Here is a 22,733-nt window from a genome sequence, read left to right as displayed (position 1 = left end):
AGGTGATGTGAGCCCTGGATTTGGGTCCGAGTTCCACACTCGCTCTGGGACCTCGGTCAAGTTCGCACAGGCCCTGAGGCTCAGCGTCCCCCAAGTGCAATGGGAGACGTGTTTGGAGAGCAGGGGAGCCTGGGAAGCCCTGGCTGAAGGGGAATGCATCACAGGAAGACTCACCAAGGCTGGGCTCCGTGAGGGATGGCTAAGCCTCTCGGTGGCACAGCAGAGGGCCTGGGGCCCGAGGCCTGCCCTAAATCCTCCCCCTGCCGCTCCCTAGCTATGCGGCCTCCACAGGCCCTGTACAGCGCAGGGCAACGCAGGAGGAGGCAGCAGGACCCACACAGGAGTAGCCTGGAGGAAGAGGCCTTCAGGAATGAGACCCGGGGCATCAGGAGGCAGGAGGCTAGAGGGTGAATGAGTCCAGCCCTGGAGACTCTCTGTAGCTGAGCCTCAGTTTTCCTGGCTGCAAAATGGTACATAGGATCATGAACTCCCGGGCTGCAGTGAAGATCAAATGGGAACACGCCTGACACGTCGTAGCTTCCACTGAACAAGATGACTAGCGTGGAGGCCCTCACGCACACACGCACCACAGTCGCTCCACGAGGTACCTGGGAGACGGGGCCTGGGCCAGAAAGAGCCAGAAAAACAGCTGCCGTCTGAAGCCAAGTGGAGAACGGCAGGCAGATGTGGAAGGGCTGCCCAGGGCACTCAAGCACTGGGCTTGGGAAGGACACAAGTCCCAGAACTAACCTCCTTCTGCAAAGAGAAGGTGCTGCTGGGTGGATGCCACCACGTGTACCTGCTGGTAAGTCCTGGCCGGCCCCATAGCCCTCTGGCTGGCCAAGATGCAGGCCCCACGTCAGCCAAGCTGGGCAGTCCCTGTGGCTCCTGCACACAGGACCCCGCAGCTGGGCTGGGGCAGGTGTCTCTGGCAGGCACTCTCCACTTTCCTAGTTAGTCTGAGTCCGGGGTGAGAGATGGGCTGGTGCCGTCCTGGGAGGGGACACTGCATGGACCAAACAGGGCCCCGGCCTCTCCTCTGCTGGGCTCCCCTTGGTTTAGACTCTCTTCGGAATTCTCAAGTGGTTCCTCAGCCCCTTCCCCTTTCATCTTCCTACTTACTCTTCTCTCTTTGGGAAAAAAAAAAAAAAAAGAGCACAAACTACATATTCTGAAGGATGGGAAACCTGAGAAGCCATCGGCTTTAGGAGCTAAAGACAGCTCAATTTAGTAGCTCAGAATAGAAGGTGAGGCCTTCAAAATCTCAGGCTCCAGGTGCGCTGTGAAAATCTCTCAGTTAGGATCCCTCCGTGGGAGGCTGCTGCTTCTCTACCCCTTAGAAATGGGGCTTGGGGACGGGGTCAGCACTCCGAGTTCCTCCCTAACACTCACCTGCCCACCCTACCAGAAGGCGCATTTTCTTACAAACTCGTGTTACCATAGTGAGCCCTGCTTTTTCCCTGGGGAAAGGCGGGAGGGGAGGAAGGCTCCCAGTCTTCGGGATGCACTACAGCAACCAAGGTGGGCATGTTTCCTAGGAGCGGGTGCAGAGGCTTGGCCCCGTGAGCATGAAGAGCAGGCAGCAAAGGCCAGAGGGAAGGCTGGGGGACGACCAGCATGCCTACGCCACCTTCCAGCTGCTTCCAGGGAGGGAGGAGGTCATCTCTCCTACCTGCCGCTCCTTTGCCCAGCTGATGCTGTGGACCCTCCTGCAGGAAGCCCTCCACAGGCACAGCCGTGAGCCAGGTGCCAGGCAGTGGCGAGAACCACTCATCTTGGCCGCTTTTAGGAAAATCAAAATTGGTGTCAGGTGGGTAGAAAAAGATGACTGTTTCATAGCCACTCCATCTCCTGGGTGGCTGGGGACACTGGGGACAGGTCCAGAAGAAAGTGACCCGGAGGAGACGTAGCATCTCCTTTTTGGACAGTTTTTAGGAAAGCAGAACACCCCCCCCCTCTATTTGCCAAGAAGAATTTAGAATGATTCTTTTCTAAAAGCACAGGACTGAAATGCAGAACTCTTGGGGTGTCCTGCTGACGCCAGGGCTCCTCACTTCCCAGGAGCTGCTCTGATTAGATGAGGAATGGTTGTGACAGTGCTCTGCAAGCTGCGACATGCTGCTCCATTGCGTGCCGAAGCCAGCCGGGCTCAGGGGGACGTGAGCAGCGAGTCCTAAGCGCCTGCCACCATGCCCCGGCTCCCCTGAGAAGTCAGGACACGGGCATGGGGCCCAGACCATATTTGGGTCTGAAGCTGCTGCTTGGGCCGTGAAGAAACCTTATATAATGAAGTTAAGATTACAGAGTGCTTGTCTTTCCAGCCACCCGAAGGAGGTCACGGTATCGCTTTGGATCTGAGCTTCTGCTGAGCATGCTGAATTATTCACTAGCCCTGGATACCGGCCCAGCTCTGGGGTCCCAGAAGTGGGCTAGCTGGAGAGATGGAAAAGGATGCCGTGAGAACTGCCCAAATCCAGACCGGGGTGAAGGTCCAAGAGGACAACAGAAGCAGAAGCACGAGAGTCAGCCTCTGGAGGATGTGGAAAACAGGGGCTGGGGGTGGGGGGGTGAGAACAGTCAGACATCCTAGCACCTGGAGAGAGAGAGAGGAAGGTCGGACAAGGCTACTGTTCCCAGAAACGTCATTCATTGCCTCCAGCCCCCACACTGCAGGGCAGGGGAGAGCCCTTGGTTCCTGGAGCCTAGCAGGGTGTGTGGATTCACCCCTGCTTCTGTCTCAGAGCCCTCTGCCCTGCAGGGTATAAACAGAGAAAGCCCAGACTGCCCATGAGAAGAAAGAAGAGGAAGCAGAGGGGATCAGGTTAACGATACCATATTTCCATTGCCTCACCTGGCACCAGAAGGGACCAGGGTCATGTTTCACATCTCAGGGATGTGGTGGATCCAGGCAGGAATGTGCGCGGTGGCTGGGGAGACCTGTGCCAGCTCCCATGACCCATGCCCACATCACCAGTGCTGGCTCCTCACCGTCTGGAACCAGGTGACAGACAGCTCCTGTTGCCGCTGACTGTTACTGGCCCTGGTGTGGGGCTCATGCCCAAACTTTGAGCACACCTTCCACTGGGGTGTACCTGAGGGGCCTGAGGATCTCAAGGGAAGAGGCTGAGCACCTGTGTCTGGGCTGGTGTCCACTCGGTCCCCAGGGGCTGCACACAGGGTCTCCCACAAGTTTTTCACCTGAGCTAAGAGGGTTGAAAATGCAAATGAAATGCAAGACACTGGGTCTTATTAGGTAACTTGGACATGATCTAACTTCACCACCCACCCCCAGAATTCCATACTTTCAGAAACCAGGGCTAATCTGGAGAACAGTGGGAACTTTCCATCTAGAAAGAAAGTCATGGATGTCAGTAGGGAAAAGATGAAAAAAGGCTAATTCTAGAAGCCTCCTGGGACAACTAATTGAGCCCACGATCCTATTTGAAAAGAGAAGGCTGTAGCTCATGATCTCTGGGATCAGAGATTTAGGTAAGGGATAGAGTCCTCACCTTTTAGCCCCTCTCCTGCCTGGACAGGACCCCTACAAGGCAAGGGGCTTTACCTGAACATGAGGAACTCAGGCTAAAGGAAGAACCCCTTGATTTGCCAGGTACCACAAGATAGACTGCTGTGTGGGGCCCGAAGGACCCTGGCAAATAGGGTCTTTGAATCACTGAGACAGGGAACAAAGGTTCAGGGCAAATCATTGAGCTGTCCCGCCATGGCCTGGCGAGCAGCTGGTGGCATGGGCACGGCCTCAAGAGTCTCTTCAGAGGCCGCTGGGCTGGCTGCCTCTGGTTCTCCCTCCACCTGAGGAGCCTTTCCATGCAGTGAAGAGAAGGGAAGAGGGGATGGGATGGGTGGCAGCAGGGAACAGAGAAGGTGGCTGTCCTCTCCAGCAATTGGGTGTGAACTCCGGCTGGCACAGACCCGAGTGTGTACAGGAACAACTCAGCGGGCAGAGTGCCACATGGCTCTGAAGGTGGATGTATTTGTGTAGACAGGCCGAGGGACCCAGCTGGACCTTAGAGCAGGGTCCCTTCGGCCACCCATGTTCTCTGGCCTACAAACTCAGACATATGAGGAGGCCCCACAGATGAATGGTGCGGCCTCCCCCAGCTCCTAAGGGGCCATGATTTGAAAACCCTCTCTCAGCAGAGCAGCCCCACCCATCTGTGACCCAGCAGGCTTTCAGACATAAATAAACTAGGGCCCCTTGGCACCTGCCAACATCGGTCTTCTTGGCAAGCACCTAGGGCTAAGGGTGGCCCCTCACGGGCCATCCCTCGGCGTAAACAGAGGTGCTTATTTATGCCAAGGCGGAGAAGAAATCTTGTTGTCGAATAAGTCTGGTGGAGGAGTCTACTGAGGAACAGGATGTCCAGAGTCTGCTCTGGTTTGGGTGGTGAGCAGAACACCACTGGTTTCCCTGCCTGGAGCCCGGAGATAAGACCTCCCCGAGGCCACAGGAAGTATCCAGTCATGACATGATCCCTCCACCCTCTGCACCTCAGTGGGTGCACCTGACCCTCTCCCACCCCTCCTGTCCTGGTTCAGCAAGGGCAGCAGGCTGGCCTGTCAGTAAAAGTCCTGCCACGGAGCACGTCCATACTGGTCTCCTAAGGCTATCCCCTACACCCTCTGTGAGCTCCAGGCTCCTACCACCTACGCCTCCTTGTCCTCAGAGTGCACCAACCATACCATACAGAAGGGGAAGGGCAACCAGAGCAAGATCGGGTGCCAGCCTGGCAGAGCTGACCATAAACCCAGCGTTCCCCCACCATCCCTCTCCTGAGGCCTTCCAGCCGGAGGCACCTTGCAGAAGCTCAGCAGGGGTGTGGGAAGTGGGGCAACAGCTGGGGGAAAGTTTTGACTAAGGCCAAGAGGGAAGCAATGACCAAACCAGATGTGGAAGAAATGAGGAAAAGGGAATATAAGCCTCTGACCCCCGCAGGGGCTAATGCACTCCCTGAAAGGCCGGGAGCAGGAAATGAAGGCAGGACAGGAAGAGTTCACATTTTCCTCCGTGAAATGCGAGTACACATTTTCTAGGAACTGCTGCTCAGCAAAAAGAGACAGAGAAAGAAGGAGAGAGGGAGGGAGGGAGAGAGCCAGGGAACCAGGAGGCCCAACCCCATGGTGCCTGCACCCAGTGGTTCCTGCTGCAGCCCCAGGACCCAGGATTCCCAGAGGTGAAGGATGCACTGCACACAGATGGAGAACGCAGATGTCACCTGCATTCTCTATGCACCTGCGAGTGCCCCAGTCCTCCAACAAATGGTGACAATTTTTTTTCCCACTTTATAGCTATAAGGTAGAGAGAAAAACTATCTTGCTCAGTGCTCCACAAATGGTACAAAGCAGGACGTGGGGCAGAGATGGGCATTTTTTTTTTTTTTTTTTTTTTTTTTTTTTTTTTTTGCTTTTAAGGGGAAATCATTTAAGGCACGGTGTCAAAAACAGCTCAGTGGATCTGGAGGGGAGGAACAACAGCCCAATGATGTCACCAAGGCTGAGTTGCTTCCCAGGACTGTGAGCCCCTATCTGTCCCCCTGCTGCACCCCTGCTGTCCTCGGGGTGCCAGGTCCTCTGCTCTCTTGGGGTGGCGGCTGGGTGAGCCTCTCCACGACAGCTGAGGAACTAGAGCTGCCTCCAGGCTGTTCCAGTAACTCAACCCCCGCCAGGGCCGCTCTGGTCCGAAAGCCAGCTGGTGAGTTCCAAACAATGGCAAGGGGTGTGGGTAGTGGGGGAGGCTTATGAATTAAAAATAGATGCTAGTAATCACCAGTGAGCTTGCAGAGAGCATGTGGGGAGCTGTGTTTACTAGAGAGAAGAATACCTTCTATTCATGCCCAGAGACTGGGGTGGAACCACCAGAGCATCTCACACCGACCAATGGCCTCCGGGTCTGGGGGAGGCAGCGGCCAGAGCAGGCTTTCCTGATGGCCAGAAGACCCCTTTCCTCCTCAGGAGCCGCCCAGGGCCTTGCCTATCCCTGGCGGGACAGTTAGAGGGCAGGAAAGCTGTGTAACTGAAGGGGGAATGGCAACCAAGCCACGATGTCACCCTCTTGAGCCGAGGCAAACCCACGCCCTGTGGATCCTGCATAAAAGGGTCCCTAGTGCTTTTGGTGACTTCACATCTGTTTGGCCTGGTGAACATGCTAGAATGTGGGATCCAGTCTCCTCTCTGCCAGGAAGTGGCCGGGTGCCCTGAGGCAAGCAGGGTCCTGATTCCTCTAGGCCTGTCTCTTCAGCTGGAAAACAGACACAGCGCCCGATCTGGCAGCTTCACGGGGAGGCTACTAACCAGGCAATAATGCGGCAGGGTTTGGGAAAGCTGGAAGTTCTAAACAGGGATCGAAGACAATCACAGGAACCACCCTTTCCCCCAGGGACCACCCTGAACCCAGAGTGTCCGGCCCTGGTCTTTCACCAGCAGCAAGAGGAAAACCCCGGCTGTCTGAGGGCAATGTGAAGACCAAGCACCAGCCACAGGCAAAAGCCTGGGGAGAGGCTCCCCACCAGTGTGCCTCCCCCGAGCCCCAAGCCCCCTGCGCTCCCCATCAGCAAACACCAACAAGCCTTCACCAGCTCCCAGCAGTGCCCGCCACCCACCCGCTCCGACTGCTCAGGCAGCCGGAGAATACAATGTTCACATCCTCCCTCCTCATAAAGCAGCTGTGGTCCCAGGGACCCTTGCGTGACAGGATCGTTCTAGTTTGATTCTTAAAGTGTTTTCATTGGGGTGCCTGGGTGGCTAGTCAGTTAAGCATCTGCCTTTGGCTCAGGTCATGATCCCGGGATCCTGGGATCGAGCCCCGCATTGGGCTCCCTGCTCAGCAGGAAGCCTGCTTCTTCCTCTCCCACTCCCCCTGTTTGTGTTCCTTCTCTCGCTGTCTCTCTCTCTGTCAAATAAACAAAATCTTTAAAAAAAAATTAATTATTAAAAAAAAAAAAGTGTTTTCACTGACTTTGAAGAGGTGGAGAGGTGGGCCGGGCTGCAGTTGCACACAGAGCATTGCTCACTACAAGCTGATAACTCGGTTCATTCTGCTGGGCCCCTCTGGTCTCCACTCCACAAGGCCTTTCAGCCAACAGAAGCAGATCTCACTCTTGGAGCACACTCTCCACAGCTGAAACTATGCTTGCAAATCTTCCAGTGCCATCGTTTTAAATCCTGTCCGTACACTGACAGTTCCCAAATGTATGCCTCCAGCCTGGATCTCTCCCCAAGACTCCACGCTCACACATCTGACTGCTTCTTTGCCATTTCCACGTGCATGTCGAAGAGCCATCTCCAACATAACCCGTCCAAAACCTCGCTCCGATTTCTGCCCCACCCCCAACCCCCCATGGCCCCTGCCAGATATCTGTTTCATCTGCCTGTTTTCCCAACTCAATTAATGGCAATTTTTTCTTTCCAGCTGCCAGGCCAAAAACCCGTGTGCCACCTTCGCCTGCTTCCTTTCTGTCATGCTCCACATCCATCAGAGATGGGTGTAACTCGAGCTCGGAAGCAAATCCGGGATCCAGCCCCTCTTCCCACCTCCACCACGCCCACTCAGCTGCAAGCCACCACTGCTTCATGCCTGGGGGATTCCAGTAGCTTCCTAGCTGGACTCCAGGTTCGCACCCTGGCTCACAGCCTGTTCTCCACACAGCAGCCACAGTAATCTTCTTCTTCTTTTTTTAAGATTTTATTTATTTATTTATTTGAGAGAGAGTGTGTGTGTATAAGCAGGGGGACTGGCAGAGGGTGAGGGAGAAGCAGGTTCTCCAATGATCAGGGAGCCCGATGCCGGGCTCGATCCCAGGATGTTGGGATCATGATCTGAGCCGAAGGCAGACGCTTAACCGACTGAGTCACCCAGGCGCCCCTACAGTGATCTTCTTAAGAGGTGTCACATATCTGCACAAAAACCTTCTAATGACTTCCCGTCTCACTTGGGAAAAAAGTCAGAAGACCTTTCCCTTGTTGGCGAGGCCCTCTGTGATCCGTAGCTCTCCCCACCCATCTTTAAAAATCAACAGAACCCACAATGCCCCAACCCAGGACTGCCATCCTTTCTCCCAGATGAGCCACGCATGCTGCCCCCACTGCCACCATCTCCTCGAGCCACTGAAACGGGTTTCTTGTTCGTGACCAATGGCCCCCACTGCTTGCGACTGCCTATATACGTTTCCGATGTGACCTGTCACTCTCGCTACAGTTCACTCTGTTGAGTACTTCTGTCCTCCTGCAAACTCCTTCCTCCTTTTGCTTCGGCATCACCTCTCTCCAGGACGACTCCTACGTGTCTGGCTGCTCTGTCCCGTATATGTTGGATCCATCCTTGGCCTCCTGCTCACTCAACACATGCCATGAGTTCAGGCTCAGTGCTGACTCCTAGAGCGCCAGCCCAAGTCCAGCCCTCTCCCCCACGAACCCGACTGCCAGCTGGTGCTCTTTAACTGGATAGCCCCCAAAGGCACCTGCAACTCAACATGTCCGAAAGTGAACTCATCACTTGCCTTCCAAAACCTGCTCCCACTCCCATGTTTCCTCAACTAGAGGATGCCCCATCCCTCAAGCTGGTGAGCCAGAAGCCCTGGAATCATCCTCTACTCTTTCCCTTCCTTTGTCTTCCTCTCCACTTTCTCACTGGTCTCTTGAGTCCAACTTGGAAAGGCCTTCTGAATTTGTCTCCTTTCCATCCTCACTGCAGCGTAGAATCCTCTGGTAGCTCCAAAAACAGTTTCCTTGACTCCACTCCTGCCCCCTTCCCAGTCTATCTTCCCAGTCCTACACTGAGATCCAGAGGGACCACCTCCCCCCAGCTGCCTGCCTAACACCCATGGACGGCTTCACACTACCCTTGTGATCCGGGCTCTGCCTACCTGTCAGCCCCCAACAGAGCCGGATGCTCCGACCACGGTGAAGCCTGGAGCCCCCTGCACCAGCTAGCCGGCTTCCGTACATGCTACACCCTCCTTCTCCTCCCCTCCCCCTCGTTCTTCCCTGGCTAAATGATACTCCTTCAAGATTCAACTCAATGGCTTCCTCTAGAAGGTCTTTGCCAACTGCCCTCCCCTCCTCCTGTCCCCCAAAGCCTCCGGGGATAGCCTCTATTAAAACCTTATCACCCTATTCTGTCCATCCACCCGCCTGCCTCCCCTCTGCTCAGTAAGCTGCGTGAACACAGTCCCTTCATCTTGCTCAGTGTCACAGCACATAACAAGTGTTCGATAAGTACTTGTCATGTGAATAAAGGAATGAAGACAGAAATTCAGGAAGTGCCGAATGTGATGTTCTCCTTACCAAAACAACCCTTCATGGATTCCTCGCCTATTTTCTTTGGTTGGCAATAATAATAATAATGATCCTGTGCCGGGCTCCATGCCAAGCATCTATACAAATATGAACCCATTTGATCCTACAGCAACTGACTCTTATCATCCTCATTTTCAATTGGGGAAACTGAGGTACACAGAGGTTAAGTGACTGGTGCAGCTAGCAAGTGCCAGAGCCAGGGTTGGTGCTAGTCTATGCTCTTAACCAACTGCACCCACGGCTTCTCGATAGCATGTTTAAGGTAAACAAGCCGGAATTCAGACCCGCCCGAGCCAACTATAATTTTGAAAAACCCTGAAACCAACAGAAATGAGCCATTTGGGGATCCTGCCTTGCTTTGGGTGCAGTCCTACCTTTGACTCCCACAACAGGGCAGAGAGGTCTATGGGCAGGCAGGGTCTGGGTACCCGCCAGGCAGGGCCCCTACCTCAGTATCCCCAGGGTCCAGAGGCCCCTCCGTGGCCGGCTCTGGCCTCTGAGGACCCCTCCTCCACTGCGCCCCACCTCACCTTGTCGCCGCTGCCCTCGGCCTCCTCGGCCAGGAGGTACACGTTGCCCCCGTCGGCCAGCAGCAGGGCCGTGTCGGTGGTGGAGGACGAGCGGGGGCGGCACTGGTGCTGGTGCAGGATGGCGGCCAGGCTGCTGTCCTGGGGGGCCTTGCGCAGCAGGTGGGGGCTGCCGCGCTGGGGCTCCAGGGAGCTGCTCTTGGTGCGCCGGCTGCCGCCCCCGCCGCCACCCCCGCCGCTGCTGTGCAGGCTGGCGCCCCGCTTGATCGAGGGCCGGGAGCGGATCTGCTGCAGCACGCGGTTGAAGGCGGTGGGCCGCGCGGGCAGGTCGTGCAGGGACATGGCGTAGGAGACTCGGTGCATCTCCGGGGAGCGCTCCTTCTCGTCCGGGGAGTCATGGTCGGACATGCCCTGCTGCTGCTGCGGGGAATCCTGAGACGTCTGATGCTCCCTCTCCCGTGACCGGCGCCGGCTGTGGAACAGGTGCTTCAGGCCGTGGCCAAACATGGAGCCCTCGGAGAGCTGCTGGATTTTCTTAAGGGGGAGAGATGAAGAACGGTGGTGAGTGGAACACTCTGGAATGCCCAGTTGGTGAGGACAGAGCTGGGTGGGGAGAGGGTCTGTTCTTGGGAGACCGCTGGAGCTACTACAGCCGTCTGAATCTGGAAGAACCCTGCAAATGGCCTGTCATGCCTAAAAGCGCACCTTGCAGGAAGGTGGTACGCCCTGACCCACTCCTCTTGTAGTCCCAAAGAAGTGTACCCCCCACAACCCCCCACAGGACATTCGCAACCAATACATGGTTCAGGGTTACTGGGCATGATGTCCTGTGGCTAGCCTGGGGCTCGGTGGCACACACCAGTAGCACTTGGCTCCCAGGGGTTGTATCCGTCTGGACTGATCCCCCCACCACCACCTTCCGGTCCCTCCCTCTAAGTTAGGTGCTCCTTCAAGCTGTACTGGCTCTCTCAGACCACCAGGCAACCATTTCCAGAGACGCAACGCCCTCTGAGAAAATCAGGGCCATACTACTGCAGCAGACACAGCTAAGCGCCTACTGTATATTTGTTCCCCTTTCTTACCAACCAAACTGCCTGGCCTTCATGCACCTTGCTAAAATTCTTCCTTCATCACACTCCCTTGCAGCTAGGAGTAGCCACATGACAGCTTTAGCCAATGAAAAACAAGGTGAGAGTTTCTAGCAACACTTGCTTTCCCGATGAAGATCCTCGCCCTTCCTACTTCCTCCCGTCTGGAATGTAGACGTAACGTCTGGACCTGCAGCAGCCATCCTGCAAACACAAGATGACCGGCATGGTGATGAAGGGCTGCACGTACACGGGAGAGCCGCAAGCGACAGGCTTGGGAACGTGATAGCCCTGTGGTGCCACCAAAGCAGTTGTGAGTGCCTAGCTTGTGATTCTGGATGCATGAAAGAAATAAACCTATCTTTGTCTACAGAACTCTAGTACGATCTTCTGTTATGCGTAGCCAATCCGATTCCTTTTTTTAAAAAATTGTATTCTTTTCAGGTAATCTCTATACCCCACGTGGGGCTCGAACTCACAACCTTGAGATCAAGAGCCATATGATGCACCGAGTCTCATTTCTGAAATAGTTGGCAATAAAATAACCTTTACTGGAGCTTCCAGGTTGGTGAACACTTCCACACGCCAGGATGGTGGTGCACCCTAGTTCCATCAGGACAGAAGCTCCTGCCCTCAGGACCCTTCCGCACCTCGTCCCAGGTACCTCTCCATCTGGCTGGTCATCCGTATCCTTTAGAATACCCTTTATAATAAACTGGCAAACATAAATAATAAATAATAAACTTTACTTCTACGGGCATGTCTTGTAGCATGCTCGGTAATGTGACCACTTCTTTAGACTGTGGTTTCTAAATGAGTGTCTTTCCCCTCAGATTGGAGCAAACCGCTTAGGCCACAGAGCCCAGCGCTGCCCTGGCCCCGGCCTTCCCTCTCAGCTCTGCTGCTCCCAGGCAGGACCGCTCAGGCCAGGGCGAGACAGCATGTGGTCTAACTGCAGACAGCGTCGGTCAGGGGCTGGCTGATTGGGCCAGGCCGAGCCCCAGGCAGACAGCTTCGGAGCCAAAGGGGGACTGGGATGTGCGGGACCAGGTGAGAACCCACGCTCTGTAAGTCCTAAGAGGGAAACTCAGAACCCCGCCATGTGGGGCTCGGGGGGCCATAGCAGGTCTTTGTCTGTGAGGAATGACCCATAATCTCATGAGACAAACTCATTTTTAAAAAACGGTTCGAAGAGACGGGGCGCCTGGGTGGCTCAGTCAGTGAAGTGTCTGCCTTCAGCTCAGGTCATGATCCCAGGGCCTTGCGATGGGCATCGGGCTCCCTGCTCGGCGGGAAGCCTGCTTCTCCCTCTCCCTCTGCCACGCCCCCCTACTCGTGCTCCCTCTCTCTTTCAAGTAAAGAAATAAAATCTTAAAAAAAAAAGTTCAAAGAGTTCCATGGACTGAATTTTCTTTTTTTCTAGAAACAAACTCACAGAGCAGAACACAGACCACGCAGAAACCAAGAAGAAAACCCCACGTTTCGATCCGAAGGAGCTGACCCAGCTCGCGCCGTTACGCCTCCGGATTGCTGGAGCGGCTGCGCTGACGTCTGGCTGTCGGGAACTACACTACCGTGTATTTGTGTAAAATCTAGGATTTTCGTTTTCGGCCTCATTGGCGTCTCCCCACCATCCCCGAAGTAGGCAGGGCCCTTCCATCACCCATTTCACAGACCGGATATGTCACCTCAGTGCAACTCGCCACGGACTCACGGTTTACGGTTTTCAAGGTGTTTTTCCTTCTCCATTATCTTACTTGATTTCCCCAGACGCTAATAAAAGCAACAGTAGCGACATTTCTACTTTTCGATGAGGAAATGAAGGCTACCACCACTCCTTCTCAAGAATTTAATTCTGGGGCAGCCCCGGCGACGTTAGGCTCCTCCGTGCCAGGCTCTCCCGCGGGAGGAACCATCCCCGCGGGGCCACCCGAGGCCGGGCCAGGAGGCCCACCTGCATCTGCTCCGGGCAGAGCCAACAGGGGCAGGGCAGACGGACTGGGGGGCATACTCTGCCATCGACTTGGAAATGGCCAGATCCTGCGGCCTCCAGGCCAGGAATGGCCAGGACCCTCCTTCCTCCTCTGGCCCAAGCCGATACCAGACCTCCCTCCAGGCATCACGGATGGGGCCAGCTGGCTCTGGCATTTGCCCAGCTGCTCCGGCCAAACAGTCGCATTCCATATTACACGGTGTCCTTCTAGCATTCCATTCCCGGTCTCTTTGTCTGCTCCCGACCACTTCTGACCCAGCTTCTCCAACTCCGAGGCCCACCTTCTAAATCTGCTCGGTTCGCCTCAAAAGACTCCCCTCGAGTTTCCCAGAGCTCAGAGCCATTTCCTCCTCCTGGGCCCCGGGAAACAGACAGAGGTGCTGCGGCCAGCAGCTGCCACTCTCGGCCCTATTGCCTGGAATCCTCAAATCCTTGGTCGGTTTATTTTAAAATCATACAGCATTTTTCAAAGCGCTTTCCAATTTATGTGGTCATGCGAACCTGATGCTCGCCTAACCCCAGGAGGGAGGACGGGACTAGTGTCAGAGTCTCCATTTTACAGACAAAAAAACTGAGGCTCAGCACAGCACAGTGGCTCATCCACGCTACACAGCCAAGCCTCCAAACTCCGGTCTAATTTACCTTCACTGGCTCACACATTGATTCCAAGACTAAAGCAGATGCAGTAAAAAAGTGTAAAAAAATAAAATATAAATAAAACAGATGCAGCATTTACGGGCATCCCAGAACAGTCTCATGGGCAGGAATAAAACAAACCCAAAACGCCTGGGCCGGGGGGAGAGGGGTCCCCCGACGGTGGTGGGCGATCTGCCCATGCTACATTGTAGGATGTGGGTAAGGGCTTTGACCACGTGGGCCTTCAGTTCACACCTTCCCCATCTGTTCTGCAGGTGAAGGAAAGCCACGGAGGGCGGCTGGATGACCGCAGGACCTTTGCCCCAGCAGCACCGAGGAGCCTGCTAAAGTCTGCAGGAGACATGAAGGGAAGAACAAAAAGGAAGTCAAAGAATAATGGGATGGGGGTGTTGCTCCAAATGAAGGGGTTTTCCCTCACTTACAAAGTGCCAGGCCAGAAAGCTGGGTGACACGGGAGCCGGGCTGCTTCTGCAGGTGTCAGAGAAGAGACGGTGAAGGACTTTTGACATATCGTGGTAAGTAAGTGTTCAAAAAAACAAAAACAAAAACTAAAACTAAAACCAACAACTCACTACATACACACAACCAGCCACAAGTTTTGGAAATGAGGAAAACCATGGTGACTAGCTTCAGGGAACTTGGCCACCGACGCAGCAGAAAGCACCACCTGCTCTGACTCACAGGTTCCAGCTACGAAATGTCACTGGCTTTTCCACACTGACTTTTGCTTTTCCCCAGCTGCCAGAAACCATTCTGGTGGCCAAACGAAGCCATGTACTAGAAGAGAGCTGAGATGTTTCGGAGTTAGGGGTGAGACATAAACAGAGTTCTCCCGATGTATTAGAACACGGGAGAACGATCCCGGAGCTGCCCGGAAGCCGGGAGTTAGCCAGAAAGGAGGGCGTCACGGGGCAGGTGCCGAAGCCCCAGGGCATTTGCTGTCCCCTCCCCTGGAACTATTTTTCAGGGCGGAGAGGACCCCCTGTGCTTGGGGTGCCATCATCCTCTCAAGAAGAAAGGGTGAACTGGATGATTTCTGAAAGAGCCTTCCTGAGAAGGCTGTGGTCTCTAAGCAGTTAGGCTTCATCCGTTTTCCTCCCTGGGTGTGGATCCCCCAAAGGGGAAGTGCGCCTCAAAATCTGCCAACGCAGCTGCGTGAGGTCAGAAGTAAACTGCTTCGGGGTACACTGTCTTTGGCACCATCTGGTTAAAAATAGCCGAAAGCGGCTTCTAATTCCTACAGGTCCCCGTGTTCTTAACTCCCAGAAAAGCTGCGAGGCTCTGAACAAGTCACACTAACCTACGGCTAATTACCCCAACCTGACAGTTCACCGCACATCCCTTCCTCCCACCTGGGTTCGGAACTCCCTCTGCCCCACCACAGCGTCGGCTGCGAGGGTTCAGTGGGGTGACTGGGTCACCGTGAGCCTTAGCAAGCCTAGGTCGCCAACGTTCCTCTATTTATAGGGTCTCTATGGAAACAGGGCCAGCATTAGAGAGCTAATCGCTGTCAAAACCCACAGAGTCCTACTCTCGGGATACAAAGTGGATTGTGGAAGTCTCCGGTTGCCCTAAAGAGTTTGGGGTGGGGAGCCTGGGGCTGGAGCGGGAGAGGAACCCTGGCCCCAGGTCTGGCATCCACGAGCATGATGCTGGAGAGAAGTGAGAAGCTGCCAGTGTTCCGGCCTGCCTGGCCTTTCTGTTAGAGACACAGTGATGAAAGATTTTTCGAATCACTTTTTTCTTCCCCAGCATCACAGCTGACACTTAAAAAAACAAACAGATCTCAACCCAGGGGCAAAGGATTTCCCCCTTCTCAATTTTATTTTATTTCCTCCTTCCTTCATCGCTTAGAGAATTCTGCCCCGTGCCAGTGCAAGTCTGGGAAGGCGGCCGCATCCCCCGGGTCTCTAGGCAGAACTGACTCCACATATACCAGCACAGAAGATCTAAAAAGTTACCTGTGTGCCTCTTGGGGTGCCTCCCCACCCTTCCCTCCCTGCCCCCTCCATGAAGCCATCCCTGACCAGGTCTCACTGCCCTGCTCTGAGCTCCAGAGAGCTCATTACCTGCACCACTCACCTCGCCATTACTCATGTGCCTTGTGACACGGCTCTGAGTGCTCTCGCACGCTGTTACCCAACTTTCACCTGCTATGGGCAGAATCTTCCATGAGGCTATGAGCGAACGGACGGCAGGAGTTATATTACCTCTATCTTCGTGTCCCTAATATTACCTGGCGATTGCGGCATAATTATGTATTTTCTGAGCAGAAAATATCCGAGCCTACAAAACCCTCCTAAAAAGGATTTAATCCTCAGACCACGACCTTTCCCAGAGATACAAAATGCTCAGACAGCTTTGTCTTGTGTCTAAGCCAGATCCCTCCTCCTGCAGTCCAAAGCCTTATCTTAGCCTATGCCATCCCAGTGCCAAGACCAAGCTGGCTTGGAAGGAGGGGAACAGAGACCCAGGAGCCTGAGTGCGTTCACTGTCTTCACACACAGCTCACGGGCTCACAAGCCAGCTTTGTTTCCCAGGGTGTACATGACTCGGTTAACTCAGATGGAATAAGGAGGCCTTCAGCCATTTGATTTGAAAAGTCAAATACTGCTTTTCCCACACAACCGCAAAACATACCTGCCGTCCCTCAACCGCTTTGCTCTAACTTCTCAACTTGGAGACAGGCTTAAGTGTTTGGCTGATAAAGGTGGACCTTGTCCAGTCCTGGCCTCCTTCTAAGAACGCACCCTCCTGGTCTGTGAGGATTTCAAAGGGAGAGGCTATTTCTTAGAGGAGAGATGAAAACAGAGAGGAATTTTGAGTCGGCCTCCAAAATTACCACAGGGAAGCCACCTGAGCTTTCTTTTCCCCAGCTCCTGACACACTTTTTTTTTTTTTTTAACTTACACCCAAAATTCAGGTCTTAGCTGATGCTTCAATTCCTTTTTGAGGGAGAGGGAGACAGTGCTGTTCATGGGATTGGCTGCTAAGGACAGTTAGATACACGAAAAGAAACACATCCTGTAAATACGGAGCCTGCAAGACAGTTCCCACCAGAACCACGAGGGCACGAATTCATCTAGAGCCCCATATGAGGCAGGGGGACGGACAGCTGCCTTTGCCACACGCTTTCCCATCGGTCACCAGTTTCTCCGGAGCCCACATACACAGCCGCTCCGAATATTACCGAAGGCAGAGGGGGTGGGAGTGGAGCAACCTTGGGGCTCAGGACCCCCTGCCCTCCGCGCATTAGGTGCTGTGGGGTAAACCCCAGGCCAGCTCAGCATTCCTGCCGCCCCTGCACTGTCCCTGACGACGTACAGGGCTGGGACAACAACTACATTCTAGTCAAGTAGAACCCTGGGCCCACAAAGCCCCTGGCACTTGCTAGCCCACTTCCCCCATTTAGAAAGCCCCTCTCTTACTTGGTCATTAACGTCCTACTCTCTCTTTAATCTCTTGCTCTAGGGGCTCCCGGGTGGCTCAGTCGGTTAAGTGTCTGAGTCTTAATTTCAGCTCAGGTCATGATCTCAGGGCCGTGGGATCGAGCCCCGCATCAGGCAACATGCTCAACCCAGAGTCTGCTTGTCCCTCTCCCTCTGCTCCTCCACGCACACGTGTTCTCTCTCTCTCTCTCTCAAATAAATAAATAAAATCTTGTAAAAAAATATCTTGCTCTCAGTCCATCACTTCTGATCAGCCCCATGTGTTGCGGACTCCGTCAAATGATGCCCCTCTGATGGACGATTTTCTTGCAGGGATCTCATCCTGTTTGACGGGGGCTCACCTAGAAGGCCGGGGTACTGTCTGCTGCCAAAGAACGAATTTCTCCTTCCCCTGGTCCTAGGTCTACAGCAATCCTACTTCCCTAATGAAATCTATCCTACCCCTAGTCGAGCCTGAACGTATCACCTCTAACGCAGAACTAGGAGAAGGCCACACAGAGTCCATTCTATCACCAGACCCTCCCCTAGACTCCCAGAGCACACACACTCCTTCACCCACAGTCCCGTGAAGTAGCTTGTCTTCTCCCCCACTGACGAAGCGGAGGCCCTGAAACCCATCAATCTGATCAAGAGCCATAGCCTTAAAAAAACAAAAAAACAAAAAAACAAAGCAAAAGAGAAAAATAAGGGGCACCCGGCTGGCTCAGTTGATAGAGCATGCGACTCTTGATCTTGGGGTCGTGAGTTCAAGCCCCATGTTGGGTGTAGAGCTTACTTTAAAAAAAAAAAAAATTAAACAAATAAAAGAACAGAAAAACAAGCAGGGGCTTTTGGGAATGTCAATGTTCTCTTTCTTGACTTGGGTAGTAGGCAGATGGGGTGTCTGTTTTGCTGCTGTAAACTGTACATACATGTTTTCAGACGCTTTTCCATACATGTCCTATTTCACAGTTTAGAACAGTGCCTTTCCCACTGAAGTTGCTCAGTATCTTTGACTCCTGACCCCTTCCCCATGGACTCTCTATACAGGAGTGCCGAAGGAACACGGGCCATTCACGAGGGGCTCACGTACCCGTGCTCGCCAGGGAAGGCAGTGAGCCAGCAAGGAGAACCACACATTCTCCAGCTGGGACGTCCCCCCAGCTATTTGGCTTCTCTTTGCTTTTTCTCATCTCCACTGTGAACAGGCATGAAGGCCAATGCATGGTGTGAATGAGAGAACATGAGCTGGAACCCACATGAGTCTTGAGTCCAAAGCACTTCGAATCAGGACTGTAGTAACGGACCTCAGGGCATACGTTTTTTTCTTCCGGGGAAAAATAAGAATAGTGCCTAGAAATCCCTGGGGAAATTATTCACAGGGGCTTTTGGGAGGGGAAAAGAACATCAGGGGGAGGACTCTGGCCAGCACACCCAGAGTCTTCCTTTTCAGGAAGGGCTCGATTCTTCTGGCTGCAGAAGGGGTGGAAGAGGTGCTGAGGTTGGTGATTTCCTCCTTGTCTTGAGGCTTCTAGAACTCAGGGACAGAACCAGCTGACTCTTAGGCTTAGCCATGCATCCCAGGCCTCAGCAACAGCTACCCCATGCTGTATTGTTAACAGGAATGTGCACCCGGGGTTCCTTTCTGCAGTTTCCCGGGTTCCTTTCTGCAGTTTCCCCGGAGCTCCTCCCCACGCCCATTCTCACTGGAGCTGGGTTTTCTTGCTAGAGAATTCTGGTGTCCTTTGGGTTTGCCAACTCTCTCTGTTACCGCTCTCCTGGCCTGTCCTCCCAACTAGCAGGGAATGTGGTAGCAGCACACGATGAGGACAAATGAATCAAGACAGGAACCGAAGTGGTTAAAGAGGACTTCCAGGCCACCAGGGGCTGGGCAATGGGACTCTGGATTGTGGGTTCCTATGTAGGGAGTGTCATATCAGTGTGTGGAGCAGCGAAGAAGGCCCCCAGGTACCCACATGAGCCTCCTGTACAGCAATGTCCCTTTCCAGGTGATTTTTCAGTAGCAATTATATAATTGCTCCTTTAACACTGCGGTGTAACTATTTTTCCTTCTTTTCACTGGCCCTCCCACCCCATCATCTCGGATCCCAGACCACTGTAGCAGAAATTCACAGTGCAGAGTAACAGGCTCCATGACACTGAAGGACTGTGGGGAGAGGCCAAAGGGGCCTCTGGAACCTGTGGCTGCCACTAGTTTGGGCATTCAGATTGCTTTGGCAGGGGCGCCTGGGTAGCACAGCGGTTAAGCGTCTGCCTTCGGCTCAGGGCGTGATCCCGGCGTTATGGGATCGAGCCCCACATCAGGCTCCTCCGCTATGAGCCTGCTTCTTCCTCTCCCACTCCCCCTGCTTGTGTTCCCTCTCTCGCTGGCTGTCTCTGTTGAATAAATAAATAAAAAAAAAAAAATCTTAAAAAAAAAAAAAAAAGATTGCTTTGGCAAAGACTAAAATCCCCCCAGCCCCAATCGCCATGGGAGGTACTTCTGATAAAGCCTCTTATTTTTTTGCCCCTTTCTCAAGATGATTCCCTCCAAGGCACTTAATCTATCACAATGCCTGGAGTTGTCACAAGAAAACACAAGTGGAACCAAGGGACGCAAAGTCCCTATCTCCAAAGTTTAAAAGGAAAACAAAACCAGAGCTGCTGATCCTCCTAGGCCAAACACAGGTGTGGGGCAGGCAGATGTTACAAAAAAATTAAACCCGCCCCTTTCTGGTACCACCAGCAAATCCAAAACGAGCCTGCTTCTATCCAGTGCTAGAGCCAGTCATGGAGTTTTTCCATCATTGGAAAACTGTTCCACCATTGGTAAACAACTTTTCCAGCCCTGGAAACCAAGTTTGGACACACTTCAATATTCCTATTCCTTTTTCCCAGAAAAAGGCTCAGAAAAGTTGAGTGGTTTGCCTGAGATCACACAGCAAATCAAATCCTGATGGCCCCCAAGTTCATATCTGGTTCCAAAGTCCCTACCTTGTAAACATGCTTTGATAAAGCAGACAGAGATAAACAGGAAAAGGCCGGGCTGGTCTCCCCTTTCTCCCACTGAGCAGCAGCTCTGTTTTCTCCTCCTTGTTGCCAGCCTGGGTCCACAAGGCTGCAATCTACCTCAGTGATATGTTTGGGGGGGAGTGAAGCTCCTTTTCTCACATTGAATCTCAATTCTGCTTCAGGGAAGTTCAGCTGCTAATATCAGGTGTGGAGTTGCTGTGTCTGCCCTAACCACAACGAGGGTGTCGCCAAAAAAAAAAAAAAAAAAAAAAAAAAAGGTGAAGAAGAGAGAGAGAGATGATACAGGAGGGTGAAGATGAACGAGCTTTTAAGGCAGCATTATCTACAGAGACAAAGACACCGCAGCCCCCACGCCACCACCAGCCCACCTTCGCTCATGTAGGCAACCGAGGGAAATTAATGGAGCTGGCAGTTTCCACTGCTGGCCTGAGCTGGAGAGTGGGGGAGTTTCCAAGGCAGCTTCTCGTCAACTCAGGGCAAGGGTCCCATCTGGCCATGGGATTGGGGTTTGCTGGCCAGACTCATCTCGGCGGGGCCCAGAAGGAGGCTGAAGTCTGCAGCAGAAGGCTCCCCTCCTTCCCACACTCACATTAAGGGCACCCATTTCCGTTCATCATCCCACTGAGAATAGGAGCCACACCTCTTGACCACCCAGGGTGGGCTCAGAGGGGACAGCTGGGGCAGGCACCAAGGACTCCCTGGGCCTGACTGAAAGCACAAGCCTCCCGTGCGGGGCCTCTCCAGTGGAGCTCATCTGCAGACATAAGGCTTGCCCCCCACCTCTGAAAAGGGCAGCCGCAGCACCAGAGGTCACACTCACATAACTACCACGGTTTTCCTGGAGTACACACAAGGAGCTAGCTCCTTCCTACCCCTTCCTACCCCTCCCCAAGACACACAGACAGGTAACACACACAGGTAAGAGCACACTCACCTGCGCTCTGACTTCCTGACTGAGCGGCTCAGGCCAAACGAGGAATGTCATTGGCTTATTCTGATGAGCTCCTTAGTGGCTGCTGCCATAGGCTACAGGCTTTATTTAACATCATGGAGTCCTTTTGCTCCCCTAGCCCAGACCTTGCACCCCCTCTGGAGAATATCTCCCCTGAGGCATCAATCTCCAAGGCATCTAAGTTGCTTCCTTGGGCTGACATCTCGCTCAGCCCCGCGGTGAGCCGGCTTGCCAATCCTAAGCCTGCAGTCCCTGTCGGCAGTTCCAGCAAAGGTGCATTATTTATCCCGGCTGCTGCTTTAATTAATATAGAGACATATTCAGCATAGCTCGACAATTGTCTCGGCCACCGCAGGCCGGAAAATAAAGGACTCCCAGCTGCATGTGATCGGCTCTTTCAGAGTCTGGTTCTAACTGCCGGCTCAGCATGTGTGCCCCAAACCAGCCCAAGCACCGCTTGGCCACCTGTCAGTTCTCCACCCTGGGGGTTGCAGGGATCTCCAAGCACTAGCTTAACCTCTGGCTCCACCTAACGGCAAGAAATCCACACTCCCCTTTCACAGATGGACAAACTGAGCTTCATCCAGGAAGGTCCCAAAAGGAGGAAGCTAATTCAGCAAAGGAAATGAATGGTCCTCTGCTTTGGCCTCCCACGCTGCAATTTTCTTCCCCTGCCATCTTACAGGAGGGAAAGTGATGTCAACTTTTTAGTTAGCATCTTGGATTTCTCCAGCCCTTTGTCTGCGAACAGCACTTCACACACATTATTCAAAGAATCTCGGGTGGGTGAGTCACTAGAACGTCTGCTGATAATGAGGAACAAACACAGAGGCCTGAAATGGAGCTGAAAGACGGAGGCACAAATGGTACCTGACGTCCAGCCCAGGGTTCTGGCCGAACATCCTCTCTGACCTTTGCCTGGCTTCCCCATCACTTGCATCCTGTGAAAGCACTTCTGCGTGGGGCGGGGAAAGCTAAGTCGCCGACTGGGCTTGCCAGGGGACGGTCTGCGCTCACCTTTAAATCAGGAGGCTTGCTTCGGGGCCCCGGGTTGGGCGCCGCGGCGGCGCTCGCATCTGAAGTTGGCCCGCCTGCAGAGTTAGCACCCGTGGCCTCCCCAGGCCGGAGGTCCGCGCCCGGCAGGTGGCCAGCGGCATCTTCCAGCCCAGCTCCATCCTCCTCGCCCTGCTGTTGCTGCAGCTCGTCCGATTTGCACCTCTTCATGGTGTATGTGGGTCGGCAAGGGGAATCTGTCCTTCCAGCGCGCCGTCTTGGGGGAGACCGCACCCCCTCATACACTCAGAAAATGAGGCCCGGGGTCTAAATTGGTAACGACGGGGCGGGGTGGGGGTCGGCGGGTCACAATTTCTTGAATTAAAAAATAAATCTTTTTAAAGGAGGGTGAGGGAGGGGCGAGGACACGGAGCCTTGGTTACAGCCTGGAATAGTTCATTCCGACCTGGGGAGCGGAGGCAGGTCACAGTCGAGGCTGGGCAGCAGGAGTCCTTGGGCAGTCATTGGAGCGGGAGGAGGAAAACAGCCCCCGGCCCCCCAAACTTTCTGCTCCAGGGCGCAGGCAGGGCGGAGAGGAGCTGGGCGGCACCGCGCATCCCTCCCGGCGGGCCGGGCTGCTGGGCGAGGCAGGGCACCGGGCAGCCGGCCGGGCAGGTCTTCGGCGGCCGCCCTCGGCGCGGGCTGCGGCCCCCGGCCCTGCCGCCGGCCCCCGCCCAGCATGGGCCGGCC

General features: G+C 54.1%; 1 protein-coding gene and 2 long non-coding RNA genes across 4 annotated transcripts in view; 2 read left to right on the top strand and 1 right to left on the bottom strand.

The window, feature by feature from the left end:
• Positions 1-22,602, bottom strand: part of TMCC2 (transmembrane and coiled-coil domain family 2) — a 38,249-nt gene extending 15,647 nt beyond the window's left edge. Inside the window, exons 1-2 of one of the 2 annotated variants that reach the window (XM_040636512.1) lie at positions 22,008-22,602; positions 9,843-10,373 (exon numbers count right to left, since the gene is read on the bottom strand). In XM_040636512.1, coding sequence (XP_040492446.1) covers positions 9,843-10,373; positions 22,008-22,214 — 738 coding nt within the window. In that variant the 5' untranslated portion in view covers positions 22,215-22,602. Of the gene's footprint in view, positions 1-9,842; positions 10,374-20,972; positions 21,409-22,007 lie in introns of those variants that run through there. The other variant, XM_040636513.1, reaches the window with a different exon arrangement.
• Positions 4,528-6,706, top strand: LOC103670985. Its single transcript, XR_570700.2, has 2 exons — positions 4,528-5,710; positions 6,395-6,706. It is a non-coding gene; the product is annotated as an uncharacterized LOC103670985 (long non-coding RNA).
• Positions 22,191-22,733, top strand: part of LOC121104057 — an 8,853-nt gene continuing 8,310 nt past the window's right edge. The window contains exon 1 of the long non-coding RNA XR_005836440.1: positions 22,191-22,318. This is a non-coding gene — a long non-coding RNA (uncharacterized LOC121104057). The remainder of the gene's footprint in view (positions 22,319-22,733) is intronic.

The sequence above is a fragment of the Ursus maritimus genome, unplaced genomic scaffold (genome assembly GCF_017311325.1).
Source record: "Ursus maritimus isolate PB19 unplaced genomic scaffold, ASM1731132v1 scaffold_2, whole genome shotgun sequence".
Classification (NCBI taxonomy): domain Eukaryota; kingdom Metazoa; phylum Chordata; class Mammalia; order Carnivora; family Ursidae; genus Ursus; species Ursus maritimus.
The sequence above is the reverse complement of the archived record's forward strand: the minus strand, read 5'-3'. Positions and strand labels throughout refer to the sequence as shown.